The sequence below is a fragment of the Barbus barbus genome (genome assembly GCF_936440315.1).
Source record: "Barbus barbus genome assembly, chromosome: 9".
Taxonomy (NCBI): Eukaryota; Metazoa; Chordata; class Actinopteri; order Cypriniformes; family Cyprinidae; genus Barbus; species Barbus barbus.
The window spans coordinates 19,813,053-19,839,820 of record NC_136737.1 but is presented as its reverse complement, the minus strand read 5'-3'; the positions used below and the strand labels follow the sequence as shown (position 1 = coordinate 19,839,820).

The 26,768-nt window shown below is 39.0% G+C and overlaps 1 protein-coding gene across 1 annotated transcript in view; it reads right to left on the bottom strand.

Moving 5' to 3' along the window:
- Nucleotides 1-26,768, bottom strand: part of pth2rb (parathyroid hormone 2 receptor b) — a gene marked incomplete at both ends in the record, with an annotated part of 52,993 nt that overhangs the window by 14,024 nt on the left and 12,201 nt on the right. Inside the window, 7 exons of the mRNA XM_079425818.1 lie at nt 7,264-7,330; nt 7,459-7,519; nt 18,388-18,541; nt 23,066-23,249; nt 24,891-24,988; nt 25,158-25,273; nt 25,360-25,470. Of these exons, the coding sequence (XP_079281944.1) occupies nt 7,264-7,330; nt 7,459-7,519; nt 18,388-18,541; nt 23,066-23,249; nt 24,891-24,988; nt 25,158-25,273; nt 25,360-25,470 (791 nt within the window). The remainder of the gene's footprint in view (nt 1-7,263; nt 7,331-7,458; nt 7,520-18,387; nt 18,542-23,065; nt 23,250-24,890; nt 24,989-25,157; nt 25,274-25,359; nt 25,471-26,768) is intronic.

Genomic DNA, 26,768 nt, shown 5'->3' with positions numbered 1-26,768 from the left:
TGCCATTTTCATGATCCCTCTTATTTTGTTAAAATTATTAACATTTTTCATATTAAAGACACAATATAAAAACATATATTTGCATATTACATTTTTAAAACTATGAAAGCCTGAAAATAATAAGGTAATCATAAATTAATAATTATGACAGTTATTATTGAGATAAAATTAGATGAAGAAAACAAATAGGTAAATTATGAAAAGAACATTTTTATTGTTGTGTCATTTTCCCGAAAAGCTGTTATTTGGTCAAATTGGCCAAAAAATGTGAAAATATTATTTAATTGTGTGTGTTTAGGGACAGCTATGAAATTACCATTTCCAGGATAATTAAGCAATTTTATTCAAAAAGTGTTTAACATGTATTTTCCACTCTAGACATAAACTGAGATTCTCGTTTTGACCGATTTTAAAGAATTAGTGCGAGTGAGAAAAAGTGCAAAATGTTCCCTAGGTTAACTAATTTTAAAAATGCTAATTTCATTCTGATTATATTTTTCCACTTGGGAATTATTCTGTCAATGCGTGATGAGTTTCTGATGCATCTGAGATGTGAACGTTTAAACAGTTTTTTGTATTGCGCTTTACTCTATTTAGACATCGTAATCAATACACCATAGAAATTGTTAGTCATGAGCGCTTGTGCAAATTCATTCATGTGTGTTAATTCCTAATTTATGTTTTGTTGACAGACAACAAGGACGAAAATACATTTGCATTCCGTCATATAATTACAGCTCTCCCAGTGCACAACTGTCCAGACGTTCTTGAAATCAGAGCTCCATTACTGTGGGAAGCTCTTATGCTTGGCAAAGCCAATAATTAACAGCATAATGTCTCCGTCTGCCCATCCAGCAGATAAATACATGCATGCAAGCACTAACTGGTCAATCACATTCAGTCGCAGCACTTCAACAAATGACAGCACACTACTATCCAAATCTACCTTTTAACACGCCCAATTACGGTACTTTGATGAGCTCTTTCAGCGCAGATCGCATTTGGAGCACGGGGTCGAATTCGGGGTTAATGGGAAGACATCTGCATCTCTTAACAGCAGCTTTGATGGCACTTGCCACCAATATGGTGCAATTTGGCAGCCCATGAGGCACCAATCTCATGTTTTGCAATGAGAACTGATAGATGTGTTAGATGGACTATTATCCAACATATAATTAACCCAAAATGAGTAGTTTGTTTTAAACTTCTCAAATGTTTCTGGCCCACCAACAATAGGACAGGCCAAAAATGGTTGTTTTGGCCTGTCCTATGACTCCCATCGCAGTAGTCTTGACCTTCTTGACAGTATCCATTAATTAAATCTTTTGAATTTGTTTGAATCTGCTAATTTCATGACAGTAAAATAATTTTTAAGGTCCTGTCATAATGTGTTGTTTCAGACCAGTCAAGCCAAGTCAAGTCACCTATAGCGCTTTATACAATACAGTTTGATTCAAACCAGCTTCACAGTTAGAAACAGGACAATAGTTGATTACTGATAAACATTTCACATAAATTAAATAAAATATATTTTTATATCTTACAGTAACTTTGATAACAAGGTTAAATGGGTGAGCTTCAAAAAAGGTTTGTTTTATTAGACTTTTTTCTATTTGCATCTGTAAATTTCAGTTATACACATTTTTTTAAAGGCCAATTTCACAAGATGAGTTTTTTCTCCACTTCAGTAGCACTTACATACACCAAACTTAGCAGTTTTATTCCCAACTATATTCTGAAGGTTTGCATTGAGGGGTTTGCTCATTTATCATATGCCTGATTTTATATTACACATTATTGTAGTGATAAAAAGAAATCTCCAAAATACCCTCTGTAAAAACCTTTGACCCTAATATGTCAACAAAACGAAACAGAAATTTAAACTATGTTCAGATTTCTGAAAATGAATGCAAATGAGTGCATATTTCATTAGAAAATGCCTCATTTGCATATTTAAACATAACATTTCAGAAAATTTGTAATAAAAATGTTCCCAATTCTTTTGGTGATATCTATTAGTTGCGTTTTTTTTTTTTTACCATATTCACCTGGGGTGACTTGCCTTAATTATTAACTATTTTTAATGACCAAAACTTGTGTTTTTCACCTATTCATAGCTTTCAGTCATGTGACCGGCTCGAAGACCTGGAGGGCAAAACATCCATAGAACTGCAGGACAAGCCTGTTAATTTTCCATCTGTTTCACAGCCGCAAATATTTAGATCACCTCTCAAAAGAATAAAACAAAGGTATGTGAACAAAATGCAAGTTTTGGCCATTTTTTAAAGTGCCTTGATATATTTAAAACAGTAATATTAAAAGATCAAATTCACCAATCACCATATTAATAATGCATAATTTACATAGACAAAACAGATGAGGCCGGAATATGAACGCAATCCGCTTAACGGTTCAGTGTTTTCCTTCTAATGGTTTTCTATGGGAAACAATTTAATGTGAAACTTTGCACATTGTGTTTATATTCTGGTTTCATCTGCTTGCCTGTACAAAATAGACATCAATGAGGTGTTTCCTGAATTTCGCCTTTTAATATCGGCGTTTTACTTCATTACTACTTAAAGCAAACTGCGTTCCTTTTGCCCTCCAGGTGGGCGTTCCTATAAGGGTGTGACCTCACATGAAAACTATCAATACAAAAAATGTAACATTCCTTAAAATTGTGACACTTAGGAATATCATCATCTGCATGTCAGGAAGTAAATTGTAGTGTTGACTGCATTCGTTAAACTTAATAAAACAATTCAACTCAATTGTTTATCAATAACTCAATCAATATTTGGTCCCAAAATAGCACTACTTAAGTCACTACTTAGTTAAATCCGCACTCACAAATATGTTTGTTTATTTATTTATTTGTTTGTCTATTTATTCCATTGGATTTAATACTTTTAAATTTTATTGTCAGTTAATATGTTTTGTTTGTCAATTAAAAACATAATATGTTTTGTTTGTCATTTGAATATATATACTGCTGTGCAAAACGTAACTTCGATTTTAGTTGAAAATTAGTTATTGACATTTTTGGGAAATTCAAGATATCCTTTATCATGTACATAAGTATCTTGAGTAAATTTAGTTGTTTTTCCGAGAAAATAATGTGTCGTCTTAAACGCAACTTCGAAAAGTCCCGGAGAAACCAAGGCAGAACACCGTATAACGTCTCGGTTACGTACGTAACCCTCGTTCCCTGATGGAGGGAACGGAGACGTTATGTCGTGATGACATTAGGGGATTTACTTGAGAGCTCTGATAAGAGAAAACGCCAATGAAATTTGGCTAGTGGATTTTGCATACCTGAGCCACTCCCCGTGCATACGGGTATAAAAGGGCGACAGGTGCATCCACTCATCAGGTTTTCCGCTGAGGAGCCGAGAACGTGTCCCTGGCAACCAGCGATGGTTCAAGATTGTGGCATGGGGACATAACGTCTCCATTCCCTCCATCAGGGAACGAGGGTTACGTATGTAACCGAGACGTTCCCTATCTGTCGGTCACTACGAGTTATGTCGTGACGACATTAGGGGTCTATGGAAAGCGCCACAACCTGAATCCCGTCACGACCTTGTGGCATGCAGATGTTGACAAGCTAGTGCGTGACAGACAAATGCGATGCGAAGGTCGCAACCTTCCCGTCGCCCCAGCGCAAATTCACTAACCTTGGCGCCCGCAGGGACCACTGAGTACATTGCTGCTGGAGATAGCCAAGCCGCTGTTCCTTTCCCCAGAAATCGGAAGGGATTTCGACCTTCTATGAAAGACTACTTCAAGACTTTCCTGTTTGTTGTTACAGCCCGGCAGTAACGACGGGGAAGCGAGCCTTCCAGAGAAGGGCGCTACAGAGGCCACACCCTGCCCGAAGGGAGGTAACGTGTGGAGACACTGGCATGGACTGGCCCAAGCCTGGGGCAGTGCTACATACGCCTGGACCCTGTGGCAGATGCTACCTAAGAGAAGGGAGGAAGGCTGCCAAGCAGGGTCTGACAGAGCTCTGTCAAAGGGAAGACACGGGTTTACCGTGAGGGAAACCGTACCATGGATGAATACACGTGTGGGATCACCTGAAGGGAATCAGGCCACACGGGCACCTAGCCGAGTACAGGGGCTGACCGGAGACCCGGGCAAGCTAACACCGGTACTGGGCCTGGCGTCAGACTGCTCCGCCCAGCCTGACTGCCGGGGGTGCTGGAGGAACTCCGCCAGGGTTCGCCGTCCGGGGAACTAACTGGAGGAGAGAATAGGTGCTCGTATACCCGGGTAAGGGGGAATGGTGCAGCAAGCGTGACACCGGCCAACTCTTCCCGCCACTTACCTGTTACCCAACACACGGGAAGAGACTGGCTCAACGCGGAGACTGTAAAATCTCGCGAAGGTGTTCGGTGTCGCCCAGCCCGCAGCTCTACAGATGTCTGCCAAAGAGGCGCCGTGCGCCAGCGCATAGGAGGAGGCAACACTCCGTGTGGAGTGAGCCCTCACCCCGAGGGGGCACGGCTCGCATTGGGATTGGTACGCCAAGGCGATGGCATCCACTATCCAGTGGGCCAACCTCTGCTTGGAGACAGCCTTCCCTTTCTGCTGACCTCCGTGGCAGACAAAGAGCTGCTCAGAGCTTCTGAAGCTCTGGGTGCGGTCCACGTATATGCGCAGCGCTCTTACGGGACACAGCAACGCCAAGGCTGGGTCTGCCTCCTCCGAGGGCAGTGCTTGCAGGTCCACCACCTGATCGCGGAAGGGCGTGGTGGGAACCTTAGGCACGTATCCAGGCCGGGGTCTCAGGACAACGTGAGAGTAGGCCGGCCCAAACACAAGGCACTCTTCGCTTACCGAAAATGCTTGGAGGTCCCCGACCCTCTTGATGGAAGTGAGCGCGGTCAGGAGCGCTGTCTTGGCCGACAGGAATTTCAGCTCGACTGAGTCCAGCGGCTCAAAGGGACCCCTCTGAAGTCCAGCCAGGACAATAGAGGAACAGAACAAAAGAAAACACAAGATTCTCCACCCGGCCCTCCTCCGGGAGAAGGAGCGACGCTAGCCTTCGTCAGCTCCTCCTGCACCTCCGGGAAGAAAGGCACCGGGGCAAAGTGCGGCCGCTGGTCGCGTTTTGCGCCGATGAACCAATCATCCAGCCGCGAAGGCTCGGGACTGGGCGGTCTGTTGACCTCCAGCCCGATACTCACGGCTGCCCGGGCAAGCATGGCCGTCAGCTCTGGGTCCGGATCGGCAGTGGCGACAACACCCGAGGGGGGCAGCCCCGCCGATCGTTCATCCTCAGAGGACGAAAGCCCATCCCCCGATGCCGCGATCGACATCTGATCCTCGGGCGGCGCACCGAATGAAATGCTGGCGGCCCCGTGGGGCGAACCAGCAAAATCACTCGGGAACCGGACGGAACAAGCGCTGCGAGAGGAGGTCCGCGGGGATGTGCCCGGCGGAGAAGCTCTTACTGTCACCCTCAGATCTCCCAGAGCGCCAGCCGGCGGTCCTCTGCTCGAGCCAGAGAGACCGGCACGGGTGGCGGCAGAGGGTGCCAATCCTTTCAGAAAGGAAAGGCGAGATCGCAGCGTTGCCATGTTCATACGCCCACAACAGGCGCATGACTCATCCACAAACGCATCTTCAGCGTGCTGGATGCCCAGACACTGAAGACAGCGCTCGTGACCGTCATCCGAGGACAGGAAGCGACCGCAACCAAGAGAACACGGACGGAACGGCATCTTTAAAAAGACGCGAACCGCCCAGTGTTTTAGAAATTTGCTCTTTCAGGTGAAGTGCCCAGGGGAATCGCTGCTGCAGGGACACCGCTGTCTGCACCATAACGCCACCCAGGAACAAACTTCGAGGCAGACGGCTTTGTGGAGATCTGATCTGTTGAAGATTTCTCATCCACTCGGCTCCGAAGCAAAAATCTGATGAGTGGATGCACCTGTCGCCCTTTTATACCCGTATGCTCAGGTATGCAAAATCCACTAGCCAAATTTCATTGGCGTTTTCTCTTATCAGAGGCAGTCGGGGCTCTCAAGTAAATCCCCTAATGTCGTCACGACATAACTCGTAGTGACCGACAGATAGGGAACACCAGTTACGGCTCTTTCTCTTTGTTTGGAACGCTCAAATTAAGTTATGGCGTTCTGCCTTTGTTTAGCCGCGCATCAAAATTAATTTACGGTGCCATCTTGAAGTTATACCGTGTTCTGCCTTTGTTTTATTGACCATTAAAGACTGCGTTTTAATTACTGTAACTTGTATACTTTCATACATCTGATCTGCACTGAAGCACTTTATTAGACAAACGAATTAGATAGAGCGCGATCTACCAAACAGCTCCATATAACAAAGCACTGTAAAGAGACAACCTTGGCAGCAATACATAATTGTGAATAACCTTTAAATATATATTTTTAATTATTATTAGACCTATTTCCTTTTTGTAATGCAGATTATTCACCAGGCTGTCACTTCTAGTTGGACGCATATGGACTCAATTCTGTAGCATGTAGCATGATCAATCATAAAATCAGTAGGCTACTAACAGTTCGTAATTAAATCCATATCCTACCTTTTCTTGTAACCCGATAAAATCAAACTATGGCGATGAACATCGTCAGAGATGTTTAATCCACAAGCATTTTGAACATTATTCCTGCTTGCTGGCATTCACATGAATCCACAAGTGTGGAACCAAAAAGGATTCTTCTATGGCATCGCTTGAAGAACCTTTTGAAGCACTTTTATTTTTAAGTGCATCAATTCACATGTTTAACTTTTAGTCTGCTTGTTACAGTCAAAAAAAGATTAATACAGTCACATTTCTATATGCAATAGCGCATATAGCCCATGATCAGTAGATTTTATACAGGTGTTACTGTAACGATTTTGTAAATGGTGATCAGCAACCAAATATTGATAATGTGGAAGTTACTGCCTTTTGCCTTGGTGTGACTTCTCACGATTTGCAGAAAATGCAAAGGCAGAGTACAGTAACTTCAAAATAGGATATATATATATACCTACAGTGAGTTATATATATATACCTACAGTATATATATATACCTACAGTATAAGTATATATATATATATACACACGTGTGTGTTTTATTTTAAAAATAGATAAAATTACTAAATTTAAATACATAAAATTAAAATATTAAAATGCAAAATTCCAGAAATTGGTATATAATAATATTGCAATAACACTCAATGTGTGTAACAAATAGTTTCTGATTGTTGGTAAACTGCCAGCCAACTCACCCCAATTGCTGTCAGTATAGGAACTTGATAAATCCATTTAATATTGCCAGCACTCAACTCCCAACACCTTAGGGAGAAAGACAAAAACTATTATATTACATTTTATACATAGAACAGCTTGTGCATCTCTCTGTGTGTATAAATGTGTGACTTTTTTACCTTACTGAGAATCTGAATCACATACGGGAAACTCACCTTACATCCGCCAATGTTGCCCTGACGACAGCCCACGTTGATATGAAGAGAGCAGGAACACCTGCGGTCGCAAAAATTAGAAAGTGACAAGATTTATCAACTGTAATGCAACATACAAGCACAGAAGCATGTCCGACCCTTGCCACAAACTCACCGGAACAACACCATTTTCTACTTGTTTTATTGAACTGATGAGATCCAAGTCAAAAGCCTCCTGAAATTCTCCTTGACCCTCCAGACCATAAATTCAATGTAGTTTCTGTGCTGACACAAATAAAACTGCAGTTTTCTGAACACTCCCCTCACCTGCCATTAGCCAAAACAAAACATTCTGATGTATTTTTTAAATATAAAATGAAAAATTAAGTAAAATTAAAAATTATTATTATATATTTTATGTAATAGAGATGTATAATATTTTTAAAAAAGTGAAGTGACATTCAGCCAAGTATGGTGACCCATACTCGGAATTCGTGCTCTGCATTTAACCCATCCATCGTGCACACACACAGCAGTGAACACACACACACCGTGAACATACACCCGGAGCAGTGGGCAGCCATTTTATGCTGCAGCGCCCGGGGAGCAGTTGGGGGTTCGGTGCCTTGCTCAAGGGCACCTCAGTCGTGGTATTGAGGGTGGAGAGAGCGCTGGACATTCACTCCCCACACCTACAATTCCTGCTGGCCGGAGACTCGAACCCGCAACCTTCGGATTACAAGTCCGACTCTCTAACCATTAGGCCACGACTTCCCCAAAGTCATTTATGCCAAAGTCTAATATACTTATATGCCTCCCTTACCACTGATTTTTCAAACAGGGTCTGGAGATAAGAATGTTCCTTCATGCCCACAATCATGCCCACAATCTTACACAAAGTTGTGTAAGCTTAGTCTTTAATTGCACTGTCAGATTACCATCCCACCCAAAGATGAATTCCATATCGAATCAAATTCTCCAGTACAGCTTGATAGAACAACAACATGATGTTACTGCTAACACCATAAAGTCTCAGCCTTCTCAAGAAATACAATCTCTGTTGTAACTTGGAACACAGACTTTCAACATGGACATTCCATGACAATGAACACTCATTATGAACACCAAGGTATTTGTAAGAGGACACCTGAACAATGGGAACATTATGAATGGCAACTGATCTCCAATTAACTTAGGATCTACAGGTCTAGAATCATTATTCTCCGAAGGGTGTGATTTCTTTGGGACTGGGGTAATCACAGATTTTTTCAAAAGTGCAGGAACTCTGTGTAAATCCAGTGAACGTTGAAAAAGTGTACACCAAACTGGAGTAAGTTCTACCATAAGATTTTAAAAGGCGGGCAGAAATCCCATCAGGACCTTTAGATTTCTTTGTACACAACTGACAGAACAATAACTGCACTTGGGAACTGTCTACCTCCATTCTAGTATCCACATCATATACCAAAGAGTCTACAATTATATATTCATCCGAAAAATCCTGCATTTCAGGTAAAAATCATTCAGCTCATTTTCTTTAGCAAAGTCGTCCTTTACACATATGTGTGGTTTACTTGGTTCCATATTTGTAATAACCTTCATAGTATTCCACATTTTTTTAGAATTCATATGTAGTAGTAGAATTATACTGAATAATATCCCTTGCTTGCCTTAACTGACAACTGAGCTCTTTTTGTATGATTTTCAACTCTATATAATCTTTGTTTTTAAATGCAGTTTTTCCCCGATTAATGCAATCCTTCAGTTCTTTAGTTATATACGGCTTATTATTCAGATATATACGATAACATTCTTTTTAATAAGTACATTATCCACACATAAATTTATATAGTCTGTTTTAGGCAAGGCAAGGCAAGTTTATTTATATAGCACATTTCATACACAGTGGTAATTCAAAGTGCTTTACATAAAAGAAAGTGAAGTAGACATTAAAATCAATAAAAACATGGAAATAAAAATAATAAAAACAAAGAATTTTAAAATGATATAGAAAATGATTTAAATAAATTTAAAGAAAATGATTATACATAAAATGTATTGCAGTCAGTTCGGACATATAGCACAGTGCTCATTCAACAAATGCACAGTTAAACAGATGAGTTTTGAGTCTTGATTTAAATGTGGCTAATGTTTTAGCACATCTGATCTCTTCTGGAAGCTGGTTCCAACTGCGGGCGGCATTATAGCTAAAAGCAGACTCCCCTTGTTTTGTGTGAACCCTTGGTATTTCTAACTGACTCGATCCTAATGATCTGAGTGGTCTGTTTGGTTTATATTCAGTGAGCATATCAGCAATATATTTAGGTCCTAGGCCATTGAGTGACTTATAAACGAGTAAAAGTACTTTAAAATCAATCCTAAATGTAACTGGAAGCCAGTGTAAGGACTTGAGGACTGGTGTGATATGCTCAGATTTTCTGGTTCTAGTCAGAATCCTGGCAGCAGCGTTCTGGATGAGCTGCAGTTGTCTAATGGTCTTCTTGGGAAGGCCGGTGAGGAGACCATTACAGTAATCCACCCTGCTGGTGATAAAGGCATGAACAAGTTTCTCCAAGTCTTGACTGGAAACAAAACATCTAATTCTTGCAATATTTTTGAGATGATAGTATGCTGATTTAGTTATTGCTTTGACATGACTACTGAAACTAAGGTCTGTCTCCAGAATCACCCCAAGATTTCTGACTTGATTTTTAGTTGTTTGACCCCTAGAGTCAAGGTATGCATTCACCTTGAGAACTTCATCTTTATTTCCAAATGCAATGACTTCAGTTTTCTCCTTGTTTAACTGAAGAAAGTTCTGGCACATCCAACTGTTAATTTCATCAATGCATTGGCAGAGGGAGTCAATGGGGCTGTAGTCATTTGGAGATAAGGCTAGGTAAATCTGGGTATCATCAGCATAGCTGTGATAGGCAATTTGGTTCTTCCTCATTATCTGACTTAGTGGGAGCATATACAGGTTAAACAAGAGCGGTGCAAGAATTGAGCCTTGTGGGACTCCACATGTCATGGCCGTCCACTTAGACTTATGCTCTCCTATACTCACATAATAACCTCTCCCTTCTAAGTATGATCTGAACCATTTGAGTGCCATCCCAGAAAGCCCGACCCAGTTTTCCAGTCTCTCTAAAAGTATGTTATGATCGACAGTGTCAAACGCAGCACTAAGATCTAGTAGTACCAGCACTGATATTTTGCCAGAATCAGAATTGACGCGAATATCATTTATTATCTTAACGAGTGCTGTCTCTGTGCTGTGATGTGCTCGGAAACCAGATTGAAAATTGTCCAGGTATCCATTTGACTTTAAGTAGTTGTTCAGCTGATTAGAAACTACCTTTTCAATTATCTTACCTATGAAAGGAAGATTTGATATGGGTCTATAGTTGCTCAACATGGTGTTATCAAGATTGCGCTTTTTCAGAAGGGGCTTAACAACTGCAGTTTTAAGGGAGTTTGGAAAAGTCCCAGAAAGAAGTGAGGCGTTCACCACTTCTAAGAGATCAGCTTCTAAACAGTTAAGCACATTTTTGAAAAAGGATGTGGGAAGTGTGTCAAGATAGCAGGTTGAAGATTTAAGGTGCTGTACTATTTCTTCCAAAATTTTGTTATCAATTTCTTTAAAAACACACATAGTCACTTCTTTTTGAAATTGCGGTCGAATCTGTGTGACCTCTGCATAACTTGAGGATGTGCCAATCTCCTTTCTGATATTATTGATCTTCTCAGAAAAGAAGGAAGCAAACTCATTGCATTTGCTGTCGGAGAGCATTTCACTGGGAATCTGACTTGGGGGGTTTGTCAGTCTCTCAACAGTCGCAAAAAGAGTGCGGGTGTTGTTTAAGTTACTGTTTATAAGGTTTGAAAAGAAAGTCTGTCTAGCTGTGGCTAGTTCCACATTGAAAGCATGAAGGCTGTCTTTATAGATGCTATAGTGAATTTCGAGTTTTGTCTTCCGCCACATCCGCTCAGCTTTTCTGCATTGTCTTTTCATGCTCTGAACTGCTGTTGATTTTCTCCAAATTGATTTGTTTCCCCGTCTTCTTGCTGACCTTTATCGGGGCAATATCATCAATAACATTCTTAACTTTTGAGTTAAAAGACTCCAGGAGAAGATCAACAGAGTCTGCAGAAATGCTTGGTGTTAATGATATTGCCTCCATAAATAGCGCACTAGTGTTGTCGTTAATGCATCTCTTTCTGATAGAGACAGATCTAGATTCAGTGGTGACCGAGATCAATATATCAAAGAAAATACAGAAGTGATCAGATAGTGCTACATCCTTAATTACAATGGATGAGATGTTTAGACCTCTACTGATGAGTAAATCTAGAGTGTGTCCACGATTGTGTGTTGGTCCGTGCACATGCTGACTCAGGTCAAAAGTGTTTAAAACAGTTATAATTTCTTTTGTAGTTTTGATTTCTGCATTATCTATGTGAATATTAAAATCCCCTGCAATAGCAAAACAGTCAAACTCTGAGGAAATCATTGATAACAGTTCAGTGAAATCATCAACAAAGGCTGGAGAATATTTTGGAGGCCTGTAAATAATGATAAACAGGGTGCGTGGAGCACCTTTCAGCACAATACCTAGGTATTCAAAAGATGAATATTGACCAAATGACATTTGCTTGCACTGATAAACATCTTTAAACAGAGCAGCTACACCTCCACCTCTCCTAACAGTCCTGCAGACACTTATAAAATTAAAGTTAGGAGGGGCTGTTTCATTAAGGACTGTTGAACTGCAGCTGTCTTCTAACCATGTTTCATTTAAAAACATAAAATCCAGGTTGTTTGTGGTTATTAAATCGTTGATCAGAAATGATTTATTTTTAAGTGAGCGAATGTTTAAAAATGCTAACTTGATGGAATTACATTTTGTCTCTACAGCAATCTTAGATTGATGCATTATAGGCCGCAGGTTAGTTGGGTCAGCCGTACGGCTTGAGAAGGCCTTAGACTTTCTATTGCTTAATAAAACAGAAATAGAGGAGGCTACAGGCACACTGGGTTCCCGCTTGTTCTGTAAACATTTGTGAATGTTGCTGCTAATATAGCGGGGACCCGACACATATCACTAAGAGCTGTTATCAGTTGTTTTTGGTTCACCTACACCAGATGGAGAGGGGTTTGGGCCCTGACGTTGTGGCAGCGGCCGGAGAGCTCTCGCAGGAGGAGGAGGGTGAGCTGGGCCTGCAGTCTTTGGTGGTTGTGGGGCCCGCCGTTTTTTAGTTGATATCTGGGGACTTGAAGCGAAAGAGTGGGAGAGTTTGGTCCCAGCATACACCAGTTCCTCCATTTTCTGTGAGAAGCTTAGAAGTGGAGATTCTGGGGAGAGTGATAGTGTATCTGGTGAGCAGGGCTCTGGCTCTGGTGTTTCCGCTGGCTGTGAGATGTCGTTCTGGCTTCCCTGGCTGTTTTCCAGAAAGTCGTCCTTGGGTGCTGAGTCTTGGAGCTGTTGTAGTACGTCACAGTCTGCATGTGATGAGCTCTGTGGGCAGGGCTCAGCTGGGATGTCCATGAGCAGTGCTTGTTGTGGCTGCGTGGTGTTATCAGTGTCCTTGTGGGATGTGTCAACCACATGTTGACTCAGAAGCTGACATGAAGTCCTGTGGTCACTCATATACTGTCCAGGTGTGTGTGTGCCATTCAGGCCGAGTAGATTGGCACACACCGCTGAAGGATGACGGAGGGAGAAATAGATATTGTCCTTAAGCACTCTTGCACCGAGTCTGTTTGGGTGGAGGCCATCTAGTTTAAACAGTTGTCTGTGGCCCCAGAAAAGATTGAAGTTGTCGATGAAGTTGACTCCTTTTATACTGCAGGTTCTTTGTAGCCATGTATTCAGCCCAAGCAACCGTGAAAACATGTTAGTTCCCCTTGCTGGGAGTGGTCCACTGATGAACGACTGAACTTCAAGACTTTGAAGCGTTTCAAAGAGTTCACTGAAATCCTTCTTAAGGAGTTCTGACTGCTCCTTCCGAATATCATTCTTCCCCACATGGATGATGACTCGATTTGCAGTCTTGTGCTTCATCAGAATGTTCCGAAGTTCTTTGTTCACATCAGAGACATTTGCTTGAGGACGGCAGTATGTAGTTGTAGTCCTGCAACTGATGTTTCTGATAATAGAGTCGCCCACTATCAGAGTCCTGGGCTCGGCTGCGCTCTGAGCTGAAAGCCGCTGTCTGCTCGACCTTGAGCGCCTGTTAGTAGCGATGTTAGCGATGTTTTAGTCTCTGTAGTCACATCAATGTCCATATTATTAAAAACATCCCAGTCTGTGGATAGAAAACATCAATTGAATCTTTCTATAGCATCATCTGACCACACTGTTACTTCTTTCACTACTGGTTTGCTACGTTTGAGCATAGTTTTATATGTAGGAATGAGGTAGATGGTATTGTGGTCAGCACTGGCCAAAGGTGGTTTAGTTCTGGCCTCATAAGCCTTTTTAATGTTCCCAAAGCACTTGTCCAGGATTCCATGTGTCACATTTCACATATTGTTCAAAACCTGGCAAGGAAAATTCAAGCTTGCAGTGATTAAAATCACGTGCAGTGTATGAAAAGACAATGAAGAAAAGCTGAGCGGATGTGGAAATTCACTATAGCAATAGTAACTATAACTATAGCCAATGGGGTAAGCAAAATAATCTTGTTTTCTGTTTGAAATAAGATTATTTTGCTTACCCAACTGGCAGATTATTTTGCTTGTTCTAAGCAAAAACTCACTTAATTTTGATTTGTTGTGTCTAAATACAAGACAATGATTTTTACTTGTCTAGAAAATCCTTCTTGATTTAAGAATTTTTCGATATTTTGACTGGAAACAAGACAAAAAAAAATCTAAGTAAGAAAAGCATTTGTTGCAGTGTGGAAGAGCGGTACTCGAAGCATGCTTAAGGTTTAACTTGAAGTTCCTCCATTTTGCCCTGGACAGATCTGGCATTGCACTGAATAACTGACGGTAGGGGTGGCCTATTTCCTCGCCGCCAAAACACTGCCGTATCCTGTCTCGCTGGCCTCTTTTCCTCAGCCTCCTTTTGCGTTCAGGTTGCAACCTCACACAATCAGGCAGGTCCAACAGATCAGGTTGATCATAGCGAAGCGCAAGCAATGCTTGTTTGGCACCTTATAAGAAATCCTGATGCAATAACTGCCAGGCAAACAAGTTGGACAGTTGTTGCCATGATATCTGCACAATAGTAAACCAAAGAAATAAAAAAGTCACAAATAAAATTACAAACAAGAGTTCGACAAAACTGATGCAGCAGAGCAGCGCCACAGGAAGATAAAAAAAATATACAGTGCCCTCCATAATTATTGGAACAGTAAAGACAAAACTGCTCTGTTGGCTGTGGAGTCAAGATATTTGCAAATATGATTAAAAGATGAATGAGAGACAAAACTACAGAATGTCACATTTTATTATTAGCCGTTACAACACATACACGTTTTACCAAATAAAAATAATTTTATCAATGAGTTCATCCCACTCATTGATGTGAGCGTAAGTATTGGGACAGTTGAACATAAGGCAGATATAAATAGATTAAAAGCTATTATTTAGTTGCAGATCTCTTGCGCACAAGCACAGCAGTGAGTCTGTGACCCATAGACATCACCAGACTCTTGGTCTCATCCTTTGAAATACTTCTCCCAGCCTTTAATGCAGCCATTTCCAATTGTTGCTTGTTTTGGGGAGTTTCTGCCTTTACTCTCCTCTTCAGCTGGTGAAATTCATGTTCAGTCATATTTAAATCTGAAGATCGACTTGGGCAATCTAAGACTTTCCATTTTTTTGCCCTTATGAATTCCTTGACTGAACTGGCAGGGTGGTTTTTGTCCTGATGCAATATGAAGCACTTCCCAATGAATCTGGTGGCATTTTCTTGAAAATTGGTAGGCAAGATGGTTTTGTACCCTTCCAAATTCATTCTGCGACTATCATCATACATTAAGTCATCAGTAAAGTTGAGAGGGCCTGTTCCAGAGACAGCCATGCATGCCCATGCCATGACACCACCTCCACCATGCTTTACAGATGAGGCTGTATGCTTGGGATCATTGCAGTTCCCTTTTTTTCTCCACATTTTTGCTTTTCCATCACTTAGATAAAGGTTCATCTTTGTCTCATCGGTCCATAAACACAGTTCCAAAACTCTTCTGGCTCACCTTTGTGCTTTTTTGCAAACTCTAATCTTGCCTTTCTATTTTTGGTGCTGGTCAGAGGTTTGCATCTTGCTGTGTAGCATCTGTAATTGTGTGTCAAAGTCTCCTGAGGACAGCAGATTGTCAGAGCATCACCCCAGCTTTCTGGAAGTTGTTGGAGATTTTACAGACACGTCTTTTAGGGTTCATTTTCACAGCTTTTATGATTTTGTCTGTCATCAACTACTGTTGTGTTCTCAGCCGATCAGGTAGTTGTTGGTTGCTGGTGTAACTGCTGGTTTCCAAACTCTTGATTTCTCCATGCCCTTTATATTTGCTATAGCTCTAATTGACTTTTAGCATCTTTTCTTTTAGCATCTAAATTGCTTGCTTTTCTCTCAAAGTCAGCTCCCTCATCTTCATCCTGGTTTGTGTGTGTCATCATCGAATGCAAGGTTCAGAATACAGAAGTAATGGATATAACTGATACGACACATTCCCTGCTTTTAATATCTGAAGAATTAATGCAACAGGACACAGCTGATCACTTAGAAAGACCTGTGAGGCAACTGTTCCAATACTTATGCTCACATCAGATAGAGGGATGAAACTCTAAAAGTGCTGAACTTCTTAGCTGCTAAAACATCTATGTGTTGAATCACCCAATAATAAAATATGACATTCTGTAGTTTTGTCTCATATTCATCTTTTAATCATATTTGTAAATGTCTTGACTCCACAGCCAACAGAGCAATTTTGTCTTTACTGTTCCAATACTTTTGGAGGGCACTGTATATATGAAGAGTTCAGATGCAAAACCCTCTAAATCCATCAGACTTCTTTTCTTTTAAATGAGCATTTTTTATCAGGCTCTTATGATCAGGTTCAGTAGTTTCATTTTAAAGGTAATGATAAGGTAATTAGTTAGTGAATAACATAACTTTTTTTTCCAAAAATATCACTTTAAACAAACCATTGGTTTTTAACAAGTTAGATTTTCTTTTGCGTCAAAACCAGCTAAATCCACTTGTGCTTATTTTGCAAAAACCTCTAAATCCACCTCTTTGGGACAAGACAGTAAATAGTTGAAAAATAACTAAAGATGCAACTAGAAATCCTGTCTGAAAACAGGCAAAAATCCCCCCAAAAATATAAAAAACAAAACAAAAAGAAAAGATTCACACAGTATAACCACAATGGCACAAAATGGCAGCATATTTATTTTAACAACAAAAAACAGACGTTACACAAACAACCCAACATTAAAAATGCATTAAAAATACATACATCTGGCATAACATCCATATGAGACAGAAGAATGGCTTCTTGTTTGACTTTGTCGTTAGTGAAATAGAGCTGTTGTTTGATGTATAATCAATCAGATTCCTTCAAAGTAACGGCACTGCACGAAAAACTGTTATGAGTGCATGCTACACTTGCGACCGAGCCATTTCCACTGTATCTACTTTCTTTTGCCTTATAACGGGCAGAGTTTTGAGGTAAATAACGTTTTCTTCTGCTATTCAATGTCAGTAGGACAGGCTCATCCATTTAATCATACTCCATCTTTTATGATAAAAATCTCAATCTGATTCTGAATCTAAAACGATCTCCACAGAAAAACCGGCTCCTCAGCGCGTTGTTATATTGAAACGATATAATCATATGATTCGATTCTCGCCTTCTGATTGGTTCTCGGAACATAGCGGCTTTTGCTACCAAAGGGAAGTGGCGTTTAGAGGCTTTTGCCAACAAACCGATATTTCTGAATGGGCTGACGCTGGGATTTAGAGGATTTGAAGCAAAAATATTTGTTGACTGTGTATTATGTGGCATAAGCATTCGCTCGATGTCATTATCTAATTTTTGACAGAGGTGGCGTTTAGCAGCTTTTGCATCTGAACTCTTCATATGTATATATATGTTCCTTGTTTACAGCCTCTTATATCACAGGTTATTGCCTCAAAAATTATCAAAAAAGGAAATACTGATGGTTTATTTCCAGCTGCCACTGCGCATATGACGATAGTATTTTAATATTTAGAAAATTACACTTCGAATTTCAGATGTTATAATCTGGCTTTAATAACCATACTGAGAACAAGACCTAGCGGGTACTGATTTATGATGATGTGTTTCCCTAAACACAGAGTTTATTAATTATGAAAAAGTCAAAAGCAGACCTCAGCAAACAAGTTCCAGCGATGTGTTTTTGATCTGATGTTTCAGAGTGCTTGAATATGAAAATTTAACCCTCATTAGGTGGTTACTCTCCCACAAACACATCGATGCCAGGAACATTAATTATGCATTATTGATTATATGTTTCGAAGATCAATAGGTTGCTTAAGTAACGCACATTATCAGTGACTTCAAAGTTGTTGATTCTATGCTCTGTCTCATTGTTGATCTGTTTAAAGTAGGACAAACATGTTTGGGTTTCTCTATCGTTCGGCTTTCAACAAAATATCTAAGAGTGTGGGAACCTTCCCAAAAGTATTTGCACTTCAAAGGTGTCTGTTTGGCTTGCCTGGCGACTATTATGAATGAAACATAAAGTATGAATAAATAAGGCTTTAAGTAAGTGTTAACACCTCAAAGGACACAAAATCGTTTCGACTGAGATTCTTGGAAGCAGACATAACACAAGCCTCAGAGGAGAATTATCATAATAAGCTGTGTTATTGGTTAGGTTACATCTGGGCAGGGTAAAAAAACAATGTTTAAAAACAAAACCAAGAGCTGATTGATCTTAACATGCACACTTACCCCACCCTATGAGGGTGAAACCCCAAAGATATTTGGAGTCGGAGAAGAACGCCATGAAAATGAGACTGTGAAGGTAAAGGCCCTCCACTAGGATCCAGTAGTAGTTAGTTGCCAGGAAATAAATGAAGAATAGGACTGTGATCTTGCAACCAACCTGAAAATACAAAGAACATTTTTAACTAGAAACCTCAAACATGTGTGTTCAGTCAATCAGAGCGAAACTGTTAATTGTTATGCAGCCTTTTAGTTGGACCGAAAGTATTTATGAGATGAGCGTGCATGAATGCCACCACAACGGCATATATAAGAGTCGTAAACTCTGGATGGGGGCATGCCAATAAAAAAACATTGATCATGGCGAAAAACATTGGGAACAAAATTAATTGTACAGTATATTGAGTCATGGGCTTTGTTGTTAGCTGTAACTTACATGTATTTTAGAGCATAATCTGAGGTAGATTTTTATCCATAAGAAAATTTTAATTAAAATGGAATTTCTTTAAAGAGATCATGAACTGAGAAACAAAAATTCCCTTGATCTTTTGACATATGAGAGGTCATTGTACTATAAAAACATCCTGTAATTTCAGAACTCAAAATTTTCTTGTTAGTCTAAAAACAGCTTGAAGGCAGTCAGCCAAAACGGCCGCTTGTGGAATGTGCGACTCTATGATGTAATAGTGTGGATAAGCACCACCTCCACAGAAGAAGATCAACGCCTGCTTCTACATCACTGTCTGTTTAGCCCTGCTCGCCAATTCGCGCATGTAGTATTTACGCAGAAACCAAATGATAAAAATTGCTTCAAAGACAAGATTCTGTGCAGTCCTAAGTTGTGAAAAAGTTAGGACAGAGTGAGTGAACTTTATTTTTAACAAAGTTCCAGAATGCATCAGTAAGAACTCTGTCCTTTGTTCATTCATACCACAGATTCACCCCAGATTCGTTTACAAACAAGGCAAAATTTAACACAGGATTTTCAGAAAGATTGAAACTAAATGAGGATGCTGTGCCGACGATATTGGATCTGACAGTAATGTCGCACCACACAAGTGTGAGTAACTGTTTTTATTACATGGTCACTATTGCTTTGTCTGTTAAACAGATTGTTTGATATTAGAATTTATTCATTTTAAACCTAAATTACAGCATCGTCCATCTGTGAAGACCGTCAAGATTGTCAAACCTACACGTCTACAATCCGCCACTTCCACGGGGGAAGTCGTGGCCTAATGGTTAGAGAATTGGACGGCAGGGATTGTAGGTGGGGGGAGTGAATGTCCAGCGCTCTCTCCACCCTCAATACCACGACTGAGATGCCCTTGAGCAAGGCACCGAACCAAAAGAATATGAATAATGTTACTGGGCTTAGCACTTAAGATATTTTCACACTTGATTATGCCTATTACAATGTATTGTACAAGCTTTTGTTATTTTCACAGCTAATTTTATTGTTGTATTATATTTCAACTTTAGAAAATACGGGATTAGTTTTCATTGCTATGCTGATGATACTCAACTATATATCTCAACAAGACCAGGTGAAACTTCTCAACTATCTAAGCTAATAGATTGTGTACAAAATTTAAAAGATTGGATGACCAATAATTTCCTCCTAGTAAATTCAGATAAAACAGAGAAATTACTTATTGGACCAAAAACTAGTACACAGAATCTCTTGGATTACAATTTGCAACTAGACGGATGTACTGTTACGTCCTCTAAAGTAAAAAATCTTGGTGTTATATTAGACAGCAACTTGTCCTTTGAAAATCATATTTCCCATGTTACAAAAACAGCATTCTTCCTTCTTAGAAACATTGCCAAGCTTTTAAACATGCTACCTGTTTGATGCAGAAAAGCTAGTTCATGCATTCATGACCTCTAGACTGGACTATTGTAATGCACTGCTAGGTGGTTGTCCTGCATCTTCAACAAACAAGCTACAGATAGTCCAAAAACATCCCGTGGTAACTAGGAATTACAGAAGCTTCAGTCTGGATCCAACCCTTAAATGATCTGAGATGACCGAACACCTAAGAAAAGATAATTCCAACCCCTCAGAGGACCTCAGAGGATGCCAACGCTCAGACAACATACAGAATTACCTAATTTTGCCATAAGTTAAATATATTAAGGTTCTGCAATATATACATATATTGTGGAAACTTAATTTCCTGTAGAGCTGCTTTGCAACGATTTGTACCGTAAAAAGCGCTATACAAATAAACTTGAACTTGAACTTTAATTTAATAAAACAGAGGCGCTCCATTGCAGTGGCTCAGTACTGTAATCACGAGGCATTTTCTTGTTACAATGCAAGGAACCACTTGTTATACATAAATCTTCTAACAATGCATGAACACATTTTTTAAATATGTTGCGTTTTTTTTTTATTTCAAAGCCACTGATATAATGCAATTAATGTCAAGCAAGTAAAACTTGAGCAAAGCAAACACACATTTGTATTTGTGCAGAACGAGAGTGACAAGTATGATATAGCCTAGTGCATTTCACACAGGCTGCTAGTTTCACTTTCACTTTAAATAAAGTTGTGTATGCTTCATGTATAAAATAAATGTTGTTTGTAGTGAATGCCCCTATAATTTGTTTTTGTATTTCTGGTATGACATGGTCACTACAAATTATCGTATTTAAGGTGCTGCCACATTAGCAAAATTTCTGTGAAGTTTCAGTGAAATAATGTGAGCAAAAGCATAAGATCCCACCCTCCCTGCAAATCACCCTCCAAAGCCACGCCTGTGCATAGACAGACCAGAGGCTAACCAGTGACACGATGAGAGACGCTGTTGATGGAGGGTTGAATGCAATGCTGTCAGATTACCTCTTGTCTCATTCACCAGTGAGAAAACATTACAGTACAAAGAGCATAAAATTACAATTAGTGGTCGACTGATATTGGTTTTTTGAAAGCCGATGCAGATGCCGATATCTTGGAAAGCAGGGTGGCCGATGGCTGATATAAAGCCGATATAATTTTATTTATTTTAATTCATATTTAAGAAATCATTTGAAAATGTATTAAAAAATAAATGTGTAAGATAAACATACTTATACTTTAGATGAAAAAGTATTTCTCATAAATAAATAAATATTTATTAAAAATATAATTAAAAAGGAAGTAAACACTGTAACCAACAGAGCACTCAGTAATCATTGGGAATCATATATTTTCAAATAAAGCCAAGGTAACACTCATTTTACATACAGCACACAGTGGAAATTACATGAATAGGACAGTGGTGCAAATGCATAAAACGCAGGATAATTTGAAATTACGAGTTTAAAGTTTGTTGATCGCGTGTTCAGGAAAAATTTATCGGCCGGTATTTAGCATTTGTAAAATATAGGCATTGGCCGATATGTTTTTCCTGTTTGGCCGATGCGTTCGCATATATCAGTCGACCACTAATTACAATAATAATGCCTTTCATTCTCGCTTGATCTGTAATAGCATAAAGGGACGCAGTGATGACATATCCCGTCTGCACGAACAGGGTGCACGGAGGTGTGCAAATACATATTTTGACAGGCAGGTAGGACAGACTATCGTAAAGTTAGGACCGAATAAGCTGCTGGTCGAACATTTTATGGTCCTACGCCTTCCACAGATGATATAAATGCATCTACACCACTTAACTGTTATTGGGATGTGAAGAGACTTTCAACCAGAATAACAAAAAAACATTTTTGAACCAAATTGCCTACCCTGCCTTTAAACCCGATGTGAAATTTGTTTAGTAACTGTTTAGAAATTTGTTTAGAAACTCTTTTGCCCTCATGCAAAATTCCAGATTTTGTGGATTCCTGTTAAACGGACTGGAAAAATCATTGGAAAACACCTTCAGCATCAATTGTGCCAAAGAAATTACTAGCGAAAACGTTAGCTGATGAAGGTTTTTCTATTTCATCAATGATAACAAAGGCACAAAAAAGATGCAATTTTATTTCGACTCACTGTTGCCAAAAATATGATGAAAAATTAACATTAACAATTTAGTAGCAATAATTTTAGGAAAAAATATTTTCTACTTACATTTTCCACAAAAGTTAATATGTCTACAATAAAATGTATATATTATAATTTATATGTATTAATAATCTGCATTTTGTGTATGGTTGATAAAAAAAGACAAAGTTCACCAGAATATACTGCTCATTTAGCTGCGGTTATGGGGCGACAAGCTTGTGGGACAAAGCTACATTTCCCATCATTCCCTGTGGCTCAGAAGGTAAAATGCACCAATGCTGTATCAAATCCACATTTACTTCCCATCATTTGCTCTTCATTTTGCTTCATTAGTCCTAAAACCCCATACATATGTCTTGAAGTGAATAGAAGACAGACATGCATATTCAATTTAAAATGCTTGAATGCACATAATTACGACTTCCAAGCTCATGTGCAACATGCCAGGAGCATTTTAAGCGAGTATTAGTCTCTTAATGCATTTCCCATGGAGCAATTTATTAGAAAGTGCATGAACAAATGAATCTTTGATGACCAAAGTGCACTTAACTCACATCAGTGCAGAGAAAAGTTCATTTAAGTTAACTAAAGTTAATTGAAGTCATTTCAACCAAAACTAGCTCAGCCCAGCTCAACGAAAAAAAAAATTAAACTTGGTCTGGTTCATCAATTACTCATTGGACTCACATATTGAGTCTTGTCAAGAGGGGAAATGGAAACAGTGCTGATGTCGTCCATTAGCATGGTGTCGTACTCCTGTAGCACACCATTAGCGTACACCACTCTGTCTTTAACGAAGATGCTGACCGCACGCAGCATGAAAGACACAAAGAGGTGCATGTGGATGTAGTTTCTGGTGCAGTGGAGACGTCTAGGAGACAAAAAAGAGAGAACGTTTAAACTAATCACAGGGGAATCTTGTCGTTTTTGTCCTTTTCCCTCCAACCCGGCTTGAATAAATGTAATTTCAACCACATTTTAAATCACCACTCATTCTGTGCTGGAAATGATGGAACATTCATATAATAAAAAAGCAACCTTTTTGTCTTGCTATGGCAATAATTTAATATTTTTACATAATTTGACAAAATTGGGATTGGAAATGATGCCTAATAAAAAAGAAATTCTGTTTACAAATTATATGTGACCCTGGAGCACAAAACCAGTCTTAAGTCGCTGGGGTATATTTGTAGCAATAGCCAAAAATACATTGTATGGGTCAAAATTATAATTTTTTCTTTTATGCCAAAAATCATTAGGATATTAAGTAAAGATCATGTTCCATGAAGATATTTTGTAAATTTCTTACCGTAAATATATCAAAACTTAATTTTTGATTAGTAATATGCATTGCTAAGAACTTCATTTGGACGACTTTAAAGGTGATTTTCTCAATATTTAGATTTTTTTGCACCCTCAGATTCCAGATTTTCAAATAGTTGTATCTCAGCCAAATATTGTCCTATCATAACAAACCTTACATCAATGGAAATATTGTTTATTCAGCTTTCAGATGATGCATAAATCTCAATTTAGAAAAATTGACCCTTATGACTGGTTTTGTGGTCCAGGGTCACATATTTCTCTTTTTTTCTTTCTTTTTTTAACACAGTAAATGTCTCATATATCATCTCTAGTTCTTCACTGGCACAATTGTCTTTTTGGTAACCAAATAAACTAACCTTTGAAATTTTGGAAAAAAAAAGTGATTACATACATTATATATATATATTACACATTTCACTCTGTTTATATTATATATTAAATAACTAATATTTTTATGATGTATTTTCATATTTTAAGATTAAAAATCTTGGCCAAAAAAGTCTAAAGCTATAAAATCCTATGCATAAAAGACTTTTGAAAAGCAGGAAGAATTAATAATGGATGCATGGCAAAAGGTTTTCAAGACAGTTTTGAGTTGACCTTCATATTAGTGTAATTTATTAATATTCATATACTACTATAGTGTTTGTTATATTTTCTGTTTATATTTTAATTTTATTAAACATTTAGTCATTTAGTTTTAGTTATTTTCCTACCTCAACTCAAAACAAAACAAAAATGATAAATGTTTCCTTAGCAACTAGTTGAAATAAAATAATTCATGTTTTATTTTATTTCAGTTAGTTTATTTTATTTCAAGTAATGAAAACATTTTATTGTTTGAGTTTTATTAGGTTTGTTAAAAGAATAAATTCATGCTTAAATGTGGACCCAATAAGCAATAACACCCTTGAGTAGCGGCTTTCTATTAGAAAAAGCGAAGTACAGGTTGTTCAGTTACAGCAGAAACTCAACAGGGAACTCTTCAGCTAATTTAATGTCTGAAGGTCTTTAAAGATGACAACCTGAGGCTGTCTGAATTGTCCCGCTTCAGTCCCTCCCTTGTGCGGAACAAGTACAATATGTTTGCTTGCTGTGCCACTTCGTAATGAATACATGGAGTTACTAGTGTTTCTTTAACTTGCTGTATGGGACCAAAGTCTGCTGGGAATCGATGTTCAATTACCGAAAGTATCCAATGATGAAAATGGCGACCAGCAGTGAGCTGAAGGACACCGCGTAGCCAACTGTGTACATGATGTGCAGCCGCTCAAAAAAGTCCCTCTGGAAACACAACAGCACTTCAGTCATTCAATCCAAAACATTTCCATTTGAATCTATATAAGTAGCTTTACGGCTTTGCATTTGAAGACACCAACCCAACTACATCTCATTGGACCACTGTTATCAAAAAGTAACTCTTGAATGACTTCCAGCCTGTAATTGGACTTACTTTGCCCTTTTCAATTCCTGGAGCCAAAAACCGCAGACAGTCTGAATAATTGACCCAAGTTCTGTTCTCCACCGATACCCACGATCCATTCATGTCGCACTGACGGTATGCAAATCCTACAAAAACAAAGAAACACAACAATTTGACTAGACGCTGTTGTAAAGAAACTGATGAACTTTGTTAAAAGACGTTTTGCAAGTACCATTGTGGTTGAAGTCGTATACATAGCTAGGACATGGCACTTTGGTGACAGTTCCTGGAGAACCTTGAGGCCAGCAAACCAACCCATCCCATCCAGGAGAACAGACCTCATCTGTGTACAAAATGTGTAAACCACAATCACATTTCACAGGATGAAAATACAATCTCAACAAAGCCTGGAAGTTAAGATTCCTGTCGGAAGAAAATTAAAGATGAAATTGCATTAACATCTCAATTGCTTCTCCAAGCAGTGAAACTAAAAAGAGTGCAAATGGATTTTTTGGCAAACATTTTCTGCTTCTGTATTCCGGTTCTGCTTCCAATTTCCCTGAATGATTCAATTTCATTAATGGTTCCATTAAAAATTATTTTAGTACTTTTGAGGAAAAAAGCCAAAAAACTAACCAAAATCCAATTTCACTGCTAAATAATGAAATTATTTTAATAAAAATATTTCAATTTATGCATAGTAGATGCCTTTATTATTGTAAGAGCCAAAATATTCATAATTTACAATGCCAAGTTCATTAGACAACTAGATTAGCAAGCAAGCTAGAGAAGATAAGAAATTCATATTCATTCTTCATTCATCAGAAAATATGTATATTGTATACAACAGGACAGGTGTACAGCGACTCTGAAACTATTGATTCTTATAAGCCAGCTCTTTTTAGTGAATCAGAAACATACAACGGCCCTGTCCCAAATGGAACACTTCATGCGCACTTGCGGTCTTATAGACTTACAATGGCTGCTGCGTGCAATTTGGAAAAAGGGCCAACAAAACCAGTATACAGCGATTCCGAAGAAACTGACTCTTCTAAATCAGTTCGTTTTAGTGAATCAAAAACATACAACGGGACCAGTGTACTGTACAATGATTCTGAAACAAATTCCTCCTATACTGTCTCTTTTTATTCCCGATTCCAACTGATTACTGATTCTGAAATAAGTGATTTGAATCTGAAGTCAAAACAGTTCTTATAAGACGAGTTAACAGTTTGAATCAGTCTGAAACACTGCCCTTGTAACAGAACTGTTTGTTTAGTTTCCTTTTTGTCCTTATTTGGTTCTTCCTGTTTTAGTTTCTGACCTAGTTCTGTTAATTAGTTATATGCATCACCTGTGTTTGATTCAATTATCTTGTTTTCTCGTTTGTTCCAGCCCCTTTATAAGTCCTCAGTTCTGCCTTTGTGTTTGTCTGATCTTGAGTTAGCTTATTGTCTCAGTGAGTTGATGCTGTTTATTAAAGACTACTCTTTTGTTTACTCTTTCGTCGTGCACCTTCATCCACAACCACAGACCGTTACAGAAGATCAGACCGACACAGAAGATGGGCGAGCTCGCACAATTTTTTGAGCTGGCTCATGCCATCCAGGACCCAGCGAGTTTTGTGATGGCATTTGCGCC